The sequence below is a fragment of the Bos indicus x Bos taurus genome, chromosome 28 (genome assembly GCF_003369695.1).
Source record: "Bos indicus x Bos taurus breed Angus x Brahman F1 hybrid chromosome 28, Bos_hybrid_MaternalHap_v2.0, whole genome shotgun sequence".
NCBI lineage: Eukaryota > Metazoa > Chordata > Mammalia > Artiodactyla > Bovidae > Bos > Bos indicus x Bos taurus.
Window position 1 is genome coordinate 28,455,481 of NC_040103.1, and position 13,019 is coordinate 28,468,499.

Below are 13,019 nucleotides of genomic sequence, written 5' to 3' on the forward strand. Positions count from 1 at the left end.
GTAAATAATGCTTAAAATTCTCCAAGCCAGGCTTCAGCAATATGTGAACCGTGAACTTCCTGATGTTCAAGCTGGTTTTAGAAAAGGCAGAGGAACCAGAGATCAAATTGCCAACATCCGCTGGATCATGGAAAAAGCAAGAGAGTTCCAGAAAAGCATCTATTTCTGCTTTACTGACTATGCCAAAGCCTTTGACTGTGTGGATCACAATAAACTGTGGAAAATTCTGAAAGAGATGGGAATACGAGACCACCTGATCTGCCTCTTGAGAAATCTGTATGCAGGTCAGGAAGCAACGGTTAGAACTGGACATGGAACAACAGACTGGTTCCAAATAGGAAAAGGAGTATGTCAAGGCTGTATATTATCACCCTGTTTATTTAACTTCTATGCAGAGTACATCATGAGAAACGCTGGACGGCAAGAAACACAAGCTGGAATCAAGATTGCCGGGAGAAATATCAATAACCTCAGATATGCAGATGACACCACTCTTATGGCAGAAAGTGAAGAGGAACTCAAAAGCCTCTTGATGAAAGTGAAAGAGGAGAGTGAAAAAGTTGGCTTAAAGCTCAACATTCAGAAAACGAAGATCATGGCATCTGGTCCCATCACTTCATGGGAAATAGATGGGGAAACAGTGTCAGACTTTATTTTTGGGGGCTCCAAAATCACTATAGATGGTGACTGCAGCCATGAAATTAAAAGACGCTTACTCCTTGGAAGGAAAGTTATGACCAACCTAGATAGCAGATTCAAAAGCAGAGACATTACTTTGCCAACAAAGGTTTGTCTGGTCAAGGCTATGGTTTTTCCTGTGGTCATGTATGGATGTGAGAGTTGGACTGTGAAGAGGGCTGAGTGCTGAAGAATTGATGCTTTTGAACTGTGGTGTTGGAGAAGACTCTTGAGAGTCCCTTGGACTGCAAGGAGAGCCAACCAGTCCATTCTGAAGGAGATCAGCCCTGGGGTTTTCTTTGGAAGGAATGATGCTAATGCTGAGACTCCAGTACTTTGGTCACCTCATGCGAAGAGTTGACTCATTGGAAAAGACTCTGATGCTGGTAGGGATTGGGGGCAGGAGGAGAAGGGGACGACAGAGGATGAGATGGCTGGATGGCTTGCTGACTCAATGGACGTGAGTCTCAGTGAACTCCGGGAGTTGGTGATGGACAGGGAGGCCTGGTGTGCTGCGATTCATGGGGTTGCAAAGAGTCAGACACGACTGAGCGACTGATCTGATCTGATCTGATCTGTGTGTAAGACTAAAGAAATTATCACTGCATTCTGATTTCCAAAGAGTTGACCTATGAACTTTTAACACACTGGTACACAGCTCATTCATAAATTGAGAAGTGTCTGTGTTCTACTAAAAAAAATGGTTAATAAGACTATTTGAATGATAAGAGTGAGGAAAAATTTCCACCAGAGAAAAATCAAATTTTCATGATTTATGAGGCCCTTTTTTTCTTGTGGCCAGTTTAGTTAACTTAGAATGTGAATTAAAGATATGTGATGACAAGAAAATCCTGGTGATTGCCAAGTATGATAAGAGGTATCACTAACATATTGACTTTGGAATTACAATGCTATCTGCAAATTAAAAAAAATTAATCTCTAAGTTTTCTGCACTTTAATGATCAATCTGAAATGTCAGATTCAGAAATACTAATTAATATCTTTAAAAAATAATGCCTAGATCATATATGTTTAAGCACCAAAGTTTCAAACTTTCCTTTCATTCTCCAAAAAATATGAAACAATAAGCACTCTTTTATGTAATTTTTATAGAATAATTAATTCAGGTTACATTTACATTAAAGGAACTCTGTATCACCATAGACATTCTACCATGGATAGACTTTCCATCTGATTCTACCTACAAGCAGCAAATGACAGCAAACTTGAGCTATAGGGTGTAAAGGGAATTGCAAGAAACTAAATCAGAGTTTGGCTTTAGGTTTTACGTATTTTCTTATTAAACTAACTTACCCTGAGAGTTAACTTGGTTTCATCAGTGCAAGACTTTGGACCTACCTCACAATATGCTACAGAAAGAAGACAGAATGAGCTTTAAAAAGTGTTGACATCAAGTCATGAGTGACTGACTTATAAAGAATTATTGTGGGCCCTTAAATTTTTATTCTATCATTTTTATACATTTCTATTTTAAAAATTTTAATTGGAGGCTAATTACTTTACAATATTGTGGTGGTTTTTGCCATACATTCAGGATGTGTTCCCTATCCTGATCCTCCCTCCCACCTCCCTCCCCATCCCATTGAACCTGGACTGGTGATCTAGTTCACATGATATTATACATGTTTCAATGCTATTCTCTCAAATCATCCCACTCTTGCCTTCTCCCACAGAGTTCAACAGTCTGTTCTTTACATCTGTGTCTCTTTTGCTGTCTCGCATATAGGGTCATCGTTACCATCTTTCTAAATTCCATATACATGTGTTAATATACTATATTGGTATTTTTCTTTCTGACTTACTTCGCTCTGTATAATAGGCTCCAGTTTCACTCACCACATCAGAACTGATTCAAATGTATTCTTTTTAATAGCTGAGTAATATTCAATTATGTATATGTACCACAGCTTTCTTATCCATTTGTCTGCCAATTAACATCTAGGTTGCTTCCATGTCCTGGATGTGTGTGGATTTATCTCTGGGCTTTCTATTTTGTTCCACTGATCTATTTCTGTCTTTGTGCCAGTACCATACTGTCTTGATGACTGTGGCTTTGTAGTAGAGCCTGAAGTCAGGCAGGTTGATTCCTCCAGTTCCATTCTTCTTTCTCAAGATTGCTTTGGCTATTCAAGGTTTTTTGTAATTCCATACAAATTGTGAAATTATTTGTTTTAATTCTCTGAAAAATACCATTTGTAGCTTGATAGGGATTGCGTTGAATCTATAGATTGCTTTGGGTAGTATACTCATTTTCACTATATTGATTCTTCCGATCCATGAATATGGTACATTTCTTCATCTATTTGTGTCATCTCTGATTTCTTTCATCAGTGTTTTATAGTTTTCTATATATAGGTCTTTTGTTTCTTTAGGTAGATTTATTCCTAAGTATTTTATTCTTTTCGTTGCAATGGTGAATGGAATTGTTTCCTTAATTTCTCTGTTTTCTCATAGGAATGCAAGGGATTTCTGCATGTTAATTTTATATCCTGCAACTTTACTGTATTCATTGATTTGCTCTAGTCATTTTCTGGTGGAGTATTTAGGATTTTCTATGTAGAGGATCATGTCATCTGCAAACAGTGAGAGTTTTACTTCTTCTTTTCCAATTTGGATTCCTTTTATTTTTCTGCTCTGATTGCTGTGGCCAAAACTTCCAAAACTATGTTGAATAGTAGTGGTGAGAGTGGGCATCCTTGTCTTATTCCTGACTTTAGGGGAAATGCTTTCAATTTTTCACCACTGAGGATAATGTTTGTTGTGGGTTTATCATATATGGCTTTTATTATGTTGAGGTATGTTCCTCCTATACCTGCTTTCTGGAGGGTTTTTATCATAAATGGATGTTGAATTTTGTCAAAGGCTTTCTCAGCATCTATTGAGATAATCATAGGGTTTTTATCTTTTAATTTGTTAATGTGGTGTATCACATTGATTGATTTGTGAATACTGAAGAATCCTTGCATCCCTGGGATAAAGCCCACTTCGTCATGATGTATGATCTTTTTAATATGTTGTTGGATTCTGTTTGCAAGAATTTTGTTAAGGATTTTTGCATCTATGTTCATCAGTGATATTGGCCTGTAGTTTTCTCTTTTTGTGTCATCTTTGTCTGGTTTTGGTATTAGGGTGATGGTGGCCTCAGAATGAGTTTGGAAGTTTACCTTCCTCTGCAATTTCCTGGAAGAGTTTGAGTAGGATAGGTGTTAGCTCTTCTCTAAATTTTTGGTAGAATTCAGCTGTGAAGCCATCTGGTCCTGGGTTTTGTTTATTGGAAGATTTCTGATTATGGTTTTGATTTCTGTGTTTGTGATGGGTCTGTTAAGATTTTACTTCTTCCTGGTTCAGTTTTGGAAAGTTATACTTTTCTAAGAATTTGTCCATTTCTTTCAAGTTGTCCACTTTATTGGTATATAGTTGCTGATAGTAGTCTCTTATGATCCTTCGTATTTCTGTGTTGTCTGTTATGATTTCCCCATTTTCATTTCTAATTTTGTTGATTTGATTCTTCTCCCTTTGTTTCTTGATGAGTCTGGCTAATGCTGTGTCTATTTTATTTATTTTCTCAAAGAACCAGCTGTTAGCTTTGTTGATTTTTGCTACGGTCTCTTGTTTCTTTTGCATTTATTTCTGCCCTAATTTTTGAGATTTCTTTCCTTCTACTCACCCTGGGGTTTTTCATTTCTTCCTTTTCCAATTGCTTTAGGTGTAGAGTTAGGTTATTTATGTGATTTCTCTCCTGTTTCTTGAGGTAGGCTTGTATTGCTATGACCCTTCCCCTTAGCACTGCTTTTACCGAATCCCATAGGTTTTTGGTTGTTGTGTTTTCATTTTCATTCATTTCTATGCATATTTTGATTTCTTCTGTGATTTGTTGGTTATTCAGATGTGTGTTGTTTAGCCTCCATATATTTGTATTTTTAATAGTTTTTTCCCTGTAGTTGACATATAATCTTATCACATTGTGATCAGAAAAGATGCTTGAGAGGATTTCAATTTTTTTGAATTTACCAAGGCTAGATTTATGGCCCAGGATGTGATCTATCCTGGATCTATATTTTAAAGTAATGATTATTTCATGTTACCTACCCAATTTGTTAATTCTTATAGGATTGGTAGGTATCTAGATATTAAAAATAAGTAAAGTAAAGCATAAAAATAAACAAAAAAGCATGAAATAAAAGTATTTTATATGGTGAAAGAATAGATTCCTTTTTTTTTAAACACTTGGGGAAATAATGCTTGCTAAAGGCCTTTTCTCAACAGAGTTTTATAAGCATAAAGCAGTTTATGCTGGCTATAAACTTCAAATTTTTTACAAAAGATAAACTGGTAAAAAATTTTATTATCATAACCAAATATAACTAGATTTTTTATAGTGCGGACTGTTATCTTAATAACAAGGTTAAAGGTTTTTTTTGTTCCTTTGTTTTTTAAGCCTTTAAACATACACTTCGTTCCCTAAAGTTACAAATCTGTAAAAGAATCAAGTACTCTCTAATAACTCTTTTAATGATTTTTGGAAAATTCAAGTTGACAACATCTAAGGATGAAATAAGAAACAGTAGATTTATTACTATCTACATTCTGCTTTGTAGAGGCAAAAATAGAAGAATAAAACTAAAAAAAAGAAGAAAAAAACCAACAAACATACCTCATTTTGTTTCTTAGATTTAGTTAAATCAAAGTCAATTCTCATTTTTAAGTTTACATAATAAGAATCAGTTTCCCAGGAGGAAAAAAGCCCAAAACAGACTATTAAGATAAAAAGAAATTTGCTTTGCCAAGAGTGTTCTAGTTCCGGAAAATGTTTGGTTGCCTTCTGGTCTCCTTTCCAACAATCTTTTGGCCAAGAAAAGAGCTGAGGTTTGTCTTTTAATATGGTCTTCCACTGAGGCAAGAAAGATTTAATTCTACTTTAGTGCTTTAAAGAGATGAGTACAAGGATGTCAGCTTGATGATGTAAAGGATAGGTGATTCTGGAATTCTTTAATATTAAGTTCCTTACAATTTAAATTAAATTAACCCTCATTTTTTTGTTCTACTCTTAATGGCAGATGAGAATAATTAGCATAGATTTTTATGTCACCTTGTTATCTTTCTTTCTGATTGAACAAATCTAGTTAACACCAATATTTTTTTCTTGAAGACTGGGAATATGAGACAGTCATTGTTACCCTTTGAATTATACATAATTTGCCTTCAGATAACTGATACTCATTCCATTTTAAAATGTGATAATCTGGTTGGTAATGCAATAAGCATGTGAACCCCAAAACTTATAAAAAGATGTTACAAATTGGAAATCTGTTAGATGATACTCTTTCAGTTTGCCTCTTGTGTATTCTGAAGTTGCCTTCTTCCTTGTATAAATTAGTTTTTACTTTTCTTTGACATAATGACAGCTCCTTTTTCTCCTCCCCCCAAATTAAAATTAATCATAATCTTTCAAAGAGTTCTCTATTACCTTTCATTTTTGACTGACATCCTACTTGCTGCAGTCCTCAAGAAATCAATGAATATATTAACTGAAATTAGACTTGGCACCTGTCTCCAAGGAACTCAGCTCAATAGTTCTTGGTAGACTTAGATGGAATTTTTAATAACTTCAAAGGAGATATTTTTAAAAACTGTGCATTTTTGATATTAAGCCACTATGATTTATTAAAATGCATGTATATGTGGCTTTTATATGCATATGAAAAGTGAAGTATTTAATTAAATAGTTCATAATTTTATCCCAAGTCATTATAACTGCTTTTCCCAATAGCCTTAAACACAAAAGGCATTTCACCATTACTAACTCATCTTTTCTTATAAAACTGGGCATTCTAAAGTCATTCTTTTAAATCCATGTTTTCTGAGTTCCCAAATAAAGACAAAGGGTATAAAAAAACAAATATGACCAGAGTTAAGAGCATTAAAACACAAAAAATCTAACAAGTCAATGACTGTTATGAAAAGAAACTAAATAGGTAGTTTACATAGTATTTTATAAACACAAAGAATGGTATATTTCTTTTCAGTCATAAGACTCAATTTGAGGGGCAAAGGAACTGGAAAAACATGGTGTTGAAAAAGGGAAACTATAAATATTCAGGAAATTTATTTTTTTTTCTGTTCCTAAATTTCTGAACATTTTTTTCTTTAGAGCTCCAAATAAGTCATGTACAGAAAACCTATCTCAGACTAAAAGTAATAACAATCAGATAATGAACAGAAAAGAGCTTAGTCTGAAAGGCTGAGTTGGAATCCTGATTGTACCATTTACTACCTCTGTAACTTTTATCTTTTCGAGTTTCAGTTTCTATAGCTGTAACACGGGTATAATACCACCAAATCCAATAGGGTTGGTGATGATTAAAATAAAGAAGGCATGTAATATCTACACATTGTCTGGCTGATAGCAGGCATTCGATAGATTTTGTTCATGGACTTTTTCCCTTCCCTGACCCGTGTGGAAATTAAATTTGACAGATAAATCGTGTTGTCTTCACTCTCAAAGCTACTGTGGTGAGAAAAAGACAGAAGTAACTAAATGGAGGTATAAATTTCCTTGATCTAAAATTTTAAAGAAGATTAGTAAGCAATGAAATAAAACTGGTAAGAGATAAATAAAATGATGGAACTTATAAAACCCATGTGAAAGATAATGTTAATCATTTCTATTTTCCTCTTGGCTGTGATGATATTATATTTCATATTCAGTGAGGGGAGAAATTATCTAAACTTCAAAAACTAAAATTAAAAGTGTTTCATAAAAACAAAATTTGCTTCTATTTTCCAGATGTTTTATCAGAAAACTATTTCAAAATGAAAGTAAGGATTTTCGGTCATTCGTCTGGGATGATCTGTTTAGGTGTCTACTATGTGCCAATTGATATACTGAAGGGTAGAGGGTATATAAAAGAAGGTGGAAGGATAACTATTAAAGGCATGGTACATGCCAAGTGTTTCAGGCACACATCACTGTGTTAGTTCAGTGGGGCTGCCATAACAGACTACCAACTGGGTGACAAACAGCAGAAATTAATTTTTTCACAGTTCTGGAGGCTGGAAGTCCAAGATCAAGGTATAGGCTGAGTTGCTTTCCTCTGAAGCCTCTCTCCTTAGTTTCAGTTGACTGTCCTCTTGCTGTCTCTTTACACAGTTGTCCCTCTGTGTAAGTTCACCCCTGGTGTGTCTGTGTCTCTTTCCAAATTTCCATCCTTACAAGGTTACCAGTAAGACAGGATTAAGGCTCACCTTAATAGCCTCATTTTAACTTAATCATCAGATAGATCAGATCAGATCAGTCGCTCAGTCATGTCTGACTCTTTGCGACCCCATGAATCGCAGCACGCCAGGCCTCCCTGTCCATCACAAACTCCCGGAGTTCACCCAAACTCACGTCCATTGAGTCAGTGATGCCATCCAGCCATCTCATCCTCTGGCGTCCCCTTCTCCTCCTGCCCACAATCCCTCCCAGCATCAGAGTCTTTTCCAATGAGTCAACTCTTCGCATGAGGTGGCCAAAGTACTGGAGTCTCAGCTTTAGCATCATTCCTTCCAAAGAAATCCCAGGGCTGATCTCCTTCAGAATGGACTGGTTGGATCTCTCCAAATTGGGTTTGGGGATTCAATACAGAAACTCTGGTGTAGGGGTGGGGAGGGATGGACACAATTCAGCCGATAAGAAACACCATCTCACTTAACCACCACTATGTTGTACCAAGGAGAATCTAGGCTTTGAGAGAATAAATAACTCATCACAGACAGCCAGTAAGTGGTAGAAATAAAATTTTAACCAAGGTCTCATTATGAGTATACCAGAACCTTTGCTCTTTCTACTATTCATACCTCTTCAAAGATATACATCTAGTTAGGAAGACACAGTACTGATCCATGAAATTTTAAATATGGGGGTTATTCATTCACTGATCTTGTGCCATTAAATGGAAAGAACGGACTTAAGATTAGGAAACATTTTTATGTAATAAATAGGATTTTTATTATGTGGTAGGCTGGGTTCTTTTACAAAAGTCTGTTTTTTCCCTTACATGAGGGATTATGGATTGTCAAACAGAAACAGTTTTGGTATGTCTTGGCCCAAAGACTACAGATAATTCAAGTCAGTGTCAAATAGAAGACAGCTTTCTGGAGTAAATATTTTAGATATAACTGTCTTTTAGATCTCTTTTCTTCAGCATTTGGGTGTAGTCTACATGCGGGTACACATGTATGAAATCCCTAATCCCTAATCTGCTTTATAAGATTCTATTTCATTGGCAATCTACATGGTACGTTAATGGGCTTTAAGCTCTCCAGCATCTCAGGATAAAAGACAAGGTCCATGCTCTGTCTCTTGAGACTCTGTCATGTGTCCAAGAATGAGTGTCAGGCTAGACTGTGGTAAAGCCGGCATCTACTCCATATTCTGATGACCCTGTACTGTTGTTTAAAGTTTGTTAAAACTGCCATTCTGACTTGTGCTTTATCTTCTAACTATATTTTATGGATGTATACTCCATGCTAAGTTGTAATTATATACTTAATAAGTTAAATAATTTCGCATCCCCAAATTATGTTATAATGTTTCCAAAGAAGACCATTTCAGGTATGCATACAAGGGGCCAAGGCATATGTCTAGAATCCTAGTACATAGGAACTCTTACACAAAAACAGTTGGGTTCCTGAAAGCAGGATGTAAAACTCCCATGTGAAAAATGTCCTCCTTACACCAGCAGGAAACAAAGAAAGGCAACTGTGGATAAGTAACTAAAACATATGGGGGACTAAAGGAAGATAAGAATTATTTTAACAAAATCTGTTTGTACAGATATCTCTTGACTTTGACTCCCTTTTTCTGGTGATAAGAATGCAAACTTCATAAAGCTAAGTTGCTTCTCTCTGCTCAACTTAGTATATAAACATTTAGCCTGAGCCACTTCTTTAGGTCTTCATTTTTTTTACAGGGATTCTCATGTATGTGTAAAAATCTGTATACTTTTCTCTTGTTAATCTGTCTTACATTAATTTAAGACTCAGGCCCAGGTGGAGACCCCAGGAGGATAGAGGTAAAGTTTTGTGCCCCCTGCACTATATATAAAATAAATAAATACTTACCAAGTATTACAGGGGCTACAAGAGACTCTTGAAGGAGGCTGAATCGCGGAGAACCATTACTTTGTTATTTTAAGGTACATTCCTTAAATATTAATTATTCTATTTCCAAAAAAACAGTGTGAAAGCACATTCTAAAGTTAGATCTGATTTTTAGTATGATCTATTCTTCTGCTTCTCTTCTAGAGAATGAATATTAAATACTGTTCTGATCAATAATAGGAATTCAGTTAGGATTTTTTAAACTGTCTCAACTGAGGTAAGTGGGTGGAAGAGGTGGGAGTAGTATATTAGAATCTCGGGGGAAAGATGGGAGAGCAGATAGAGAAGTAATATTCAGAGTTTAAAAACAAAGCAGCACTTTTCTCCAATACTTTTTTGTGTTTTTAGTCACAGTATTTAATGTTTCAAAATTTCAAATAACATTAAAAGCAGGGCATATGTTAACCCAAAAAAGGGGGTGGAGAAACACCAGCATAAGGGAATTTTTTCAAATCTGAGGAAATCAGAGACTTCATTTTTTTGTCCTCAAACAAAAATGCATACAAAAGGCATTTAATGCATGTTTTGAACCGAATAGTCTCATTAGCCAACTAATCTAAAAGTACTTAATTCAACAAATATAGGCACAGAAAAAGGTAATAAACTCTTACAGAGTTGTGTCCAGGAACTGAATACCATGACAGTCTAAACTTTAAGTGCAAAAGTAAATCCTCAAACCCAGCATGACACCTTTGTAACTCTGAGTACATGTATCTTTATTTCTGACCTTTTGTGTTTCCAGCTGTTATTACCTTTGTAAACTTTCATAGAAAGAGCTCCTTATTATCCTCCCTGCTTTCATCCCCTGGTGCCTTTTACACAATAAGCATACATGCTCAGGTTGAGAACTGCTGTGAGTCCTGAATTTCTGTTTCCTCAAGCTGAGCATCCAGAGACAACTAAGATTTTCAATTTAGACTTCTTGGGCTTTCAGTCCTAGAATCATATTATTTCCTACTTGCTGTCAGGCTGCAGATCACTGATAAGGTTCAAACCAATCAGTTCTCATGGTTAGAGGAAGATAAAAAGAACACCTATAGTGCAGGCCCCTCCCAGCCCAGAGGCTCCTCGTGGGTACATGATGGACAGCGTCCTGAAGTGCAAGAAATACCTACCTCCAGCTTCAGAACATCGTGCTGCAGTTTACGCTGAAATTCAAGGAAGTTTTTGATTGTCAGCTTCCCCTTAAGATCAGCTCCAAAAAAGTAGGTTGTGAGGGCTGAACACAAGCCAGACTTGAGGGTGTTACCAGTTGTAGAACGATCTCTGTGACGCATTCCCATGCTGGTTTGGGAGCGAATAATGCTCTGAACCTAATGGAGAAGCAAACCCCAGTCCAGAAAAATATTACAAGGTAGAAAATGTAGAAAAGTAAGGGTAATAACAATCAACTAGTTACTATCTGCTTACACTGTGCTACAATTCTTTCTTTTAATGCTCACAACAATCCTGTGAGATAAGTCCAATGATTATCCTCATTTTACAGACGAGGAATTTGAGGTATGCTGTTAAGTAACTTGCTTGGAGTCAAGTAGCCAGCAAGTAATAGAGCTGGTAACACACATGCCTGACACCTTTATAATTGGGATACTCTTAAAAATCTCTCTTGAGAAAAAAGTATGCATTTGTTTTAGGCTCAAAACCTCACACACAACACTAAAATAATCATCAACCTCACAGTAATACCTTCCATATCTCAGGAGACTTTTAAAAATTTCACACTTCTACTACTGACTCTCCAGTTGTGATGAGAGGCAGTACAGCTAAAGGCAAATACTTGATATCTAAGAGAGGTAACACATTAACTAGAATGATAATGCGAAATATAAAGTTGGTACGGAGCAATTCTCCAAGAGAAGATAGGGAATTAGTTTAATCTTTGAGAAATTTTAAATGAGATTTTGAGAAAGAATAATTTTGGGGGCTAGCAACCATAACCTAACTATTGATATACAAAATGAGCTTTTTGATGCAAGTCTATGATTGCTAAGCATTTTTTCCCCCGGCTGGTTCCTGTAGTCTTTTCTACCTCTTTACAAGCTAATAAAAACAACTATTTAGAATAAAATTGTGATACGTAAAGACAGATAAAGTTATATTATAATAGATAAATAATATATATAGCCTTGTGAATAATGAGTTTTAAATTGCTAAATTAGAAAAGTATAATATTTAAAAACTTAAAGATTTGTAACAATGGATTTACTTATTTAAATGTCTTTATTTTATTTATTACCTATGACCATACAAAAGACTTACTTAACCCAACTGAATAGCCCCTGGCTCTAAAAGGTAACAGTAGTATAATGCAAAGACATGAGATGAGGAATCAGGAAACATGGGGTCTACAAGCACAATTTATATAGGTCATATAACTTCTTTGGGCCTTAGTTTTCTCACTGGAAAAGTTCCTGCTTAGAGGACACTGTCTCTAAGTTTCCTTATAACTATAAGTTAATATCATAAATGCTTCTGACTATGATTTTTTTCTGGGTTCATGTTTTATCAAGTGAATAAGACTGTTTGACGTTTGTTTTTCACGCACATGGAGATTTGAAAGATGGATTTTCAAATTATTTACGTTGAGGATTTTTAGACTTCAAATTGAAATATAGGATAATCAGTGCAGTGCTGCTTATATTTGAAGGCAATACACAATTCATTTTCTCTGCCTAACTGTGAGAACTGAAGAATTTTTTAGTAGCAGTGAATCAACACTGAGTACCCCGTCAGGACCTGTCATGATTTAAATTTTGCCTGTGCTATAATATTGTAGCTTATATACTTTCTATGGTGGAAACTGTATGTTAGCTTCAAAAATGTGGTGCTGACAGTCTGTGTGAAAATTTCATCCCCTTTCTCTGTCTCACAGCTGACAGGTATTATTTCTCATATTTTAATACTAAAGAAATTTCTGTCATGGCCTGGGTGAATGTAGCCCTGACAGTTATATGAGTTTTTTAAAAAAAATCTTTGGGCTAGGTTAGTTCTATTTTATGATCTGTTATGAAATGGGTTAAGGAAAAGGATCCATGTGGAAGAAAGATCAGAGAAAACTCATACTTTATTTAGAGCAGAGGAATGCTTTTTATTTTATTTTTTATTATTTACTTATTTTGTCTACACTACACAGCATGTGGGATCTTCTCTGACCCCTTAGGACCAGGGATTGAACC

At 35.5% G+C, this 13,019-nt stretch overlaps 1 protein-coding gene across 4 annotated transcripts in view; it reads right to left on the bottom strand.

Moving 5' to 3' along the window:
* The window catches only part of MICU1 (mitochondrial calcium uptake 1), a 216,188-nt gene that overhangs the window by 77,198 nt on the left and 125,971 nt on the right, over positions 1-13,019 (bottom strand). For all 4 annotated transcript variants that reach the window (XM_027531092.1, XM_027531090.1, XM_027531093.1 and 1 more), the window contains one exon: positions 10,959-11,156. In XM_027531092.1, coding sequence (XP_027386893.1) covers positions 10,959-11,156 — 198 coding nt within the window. The remainder of the gene's footprint in view (positions 1-10,958; positions 11,157-13,019) is intronic.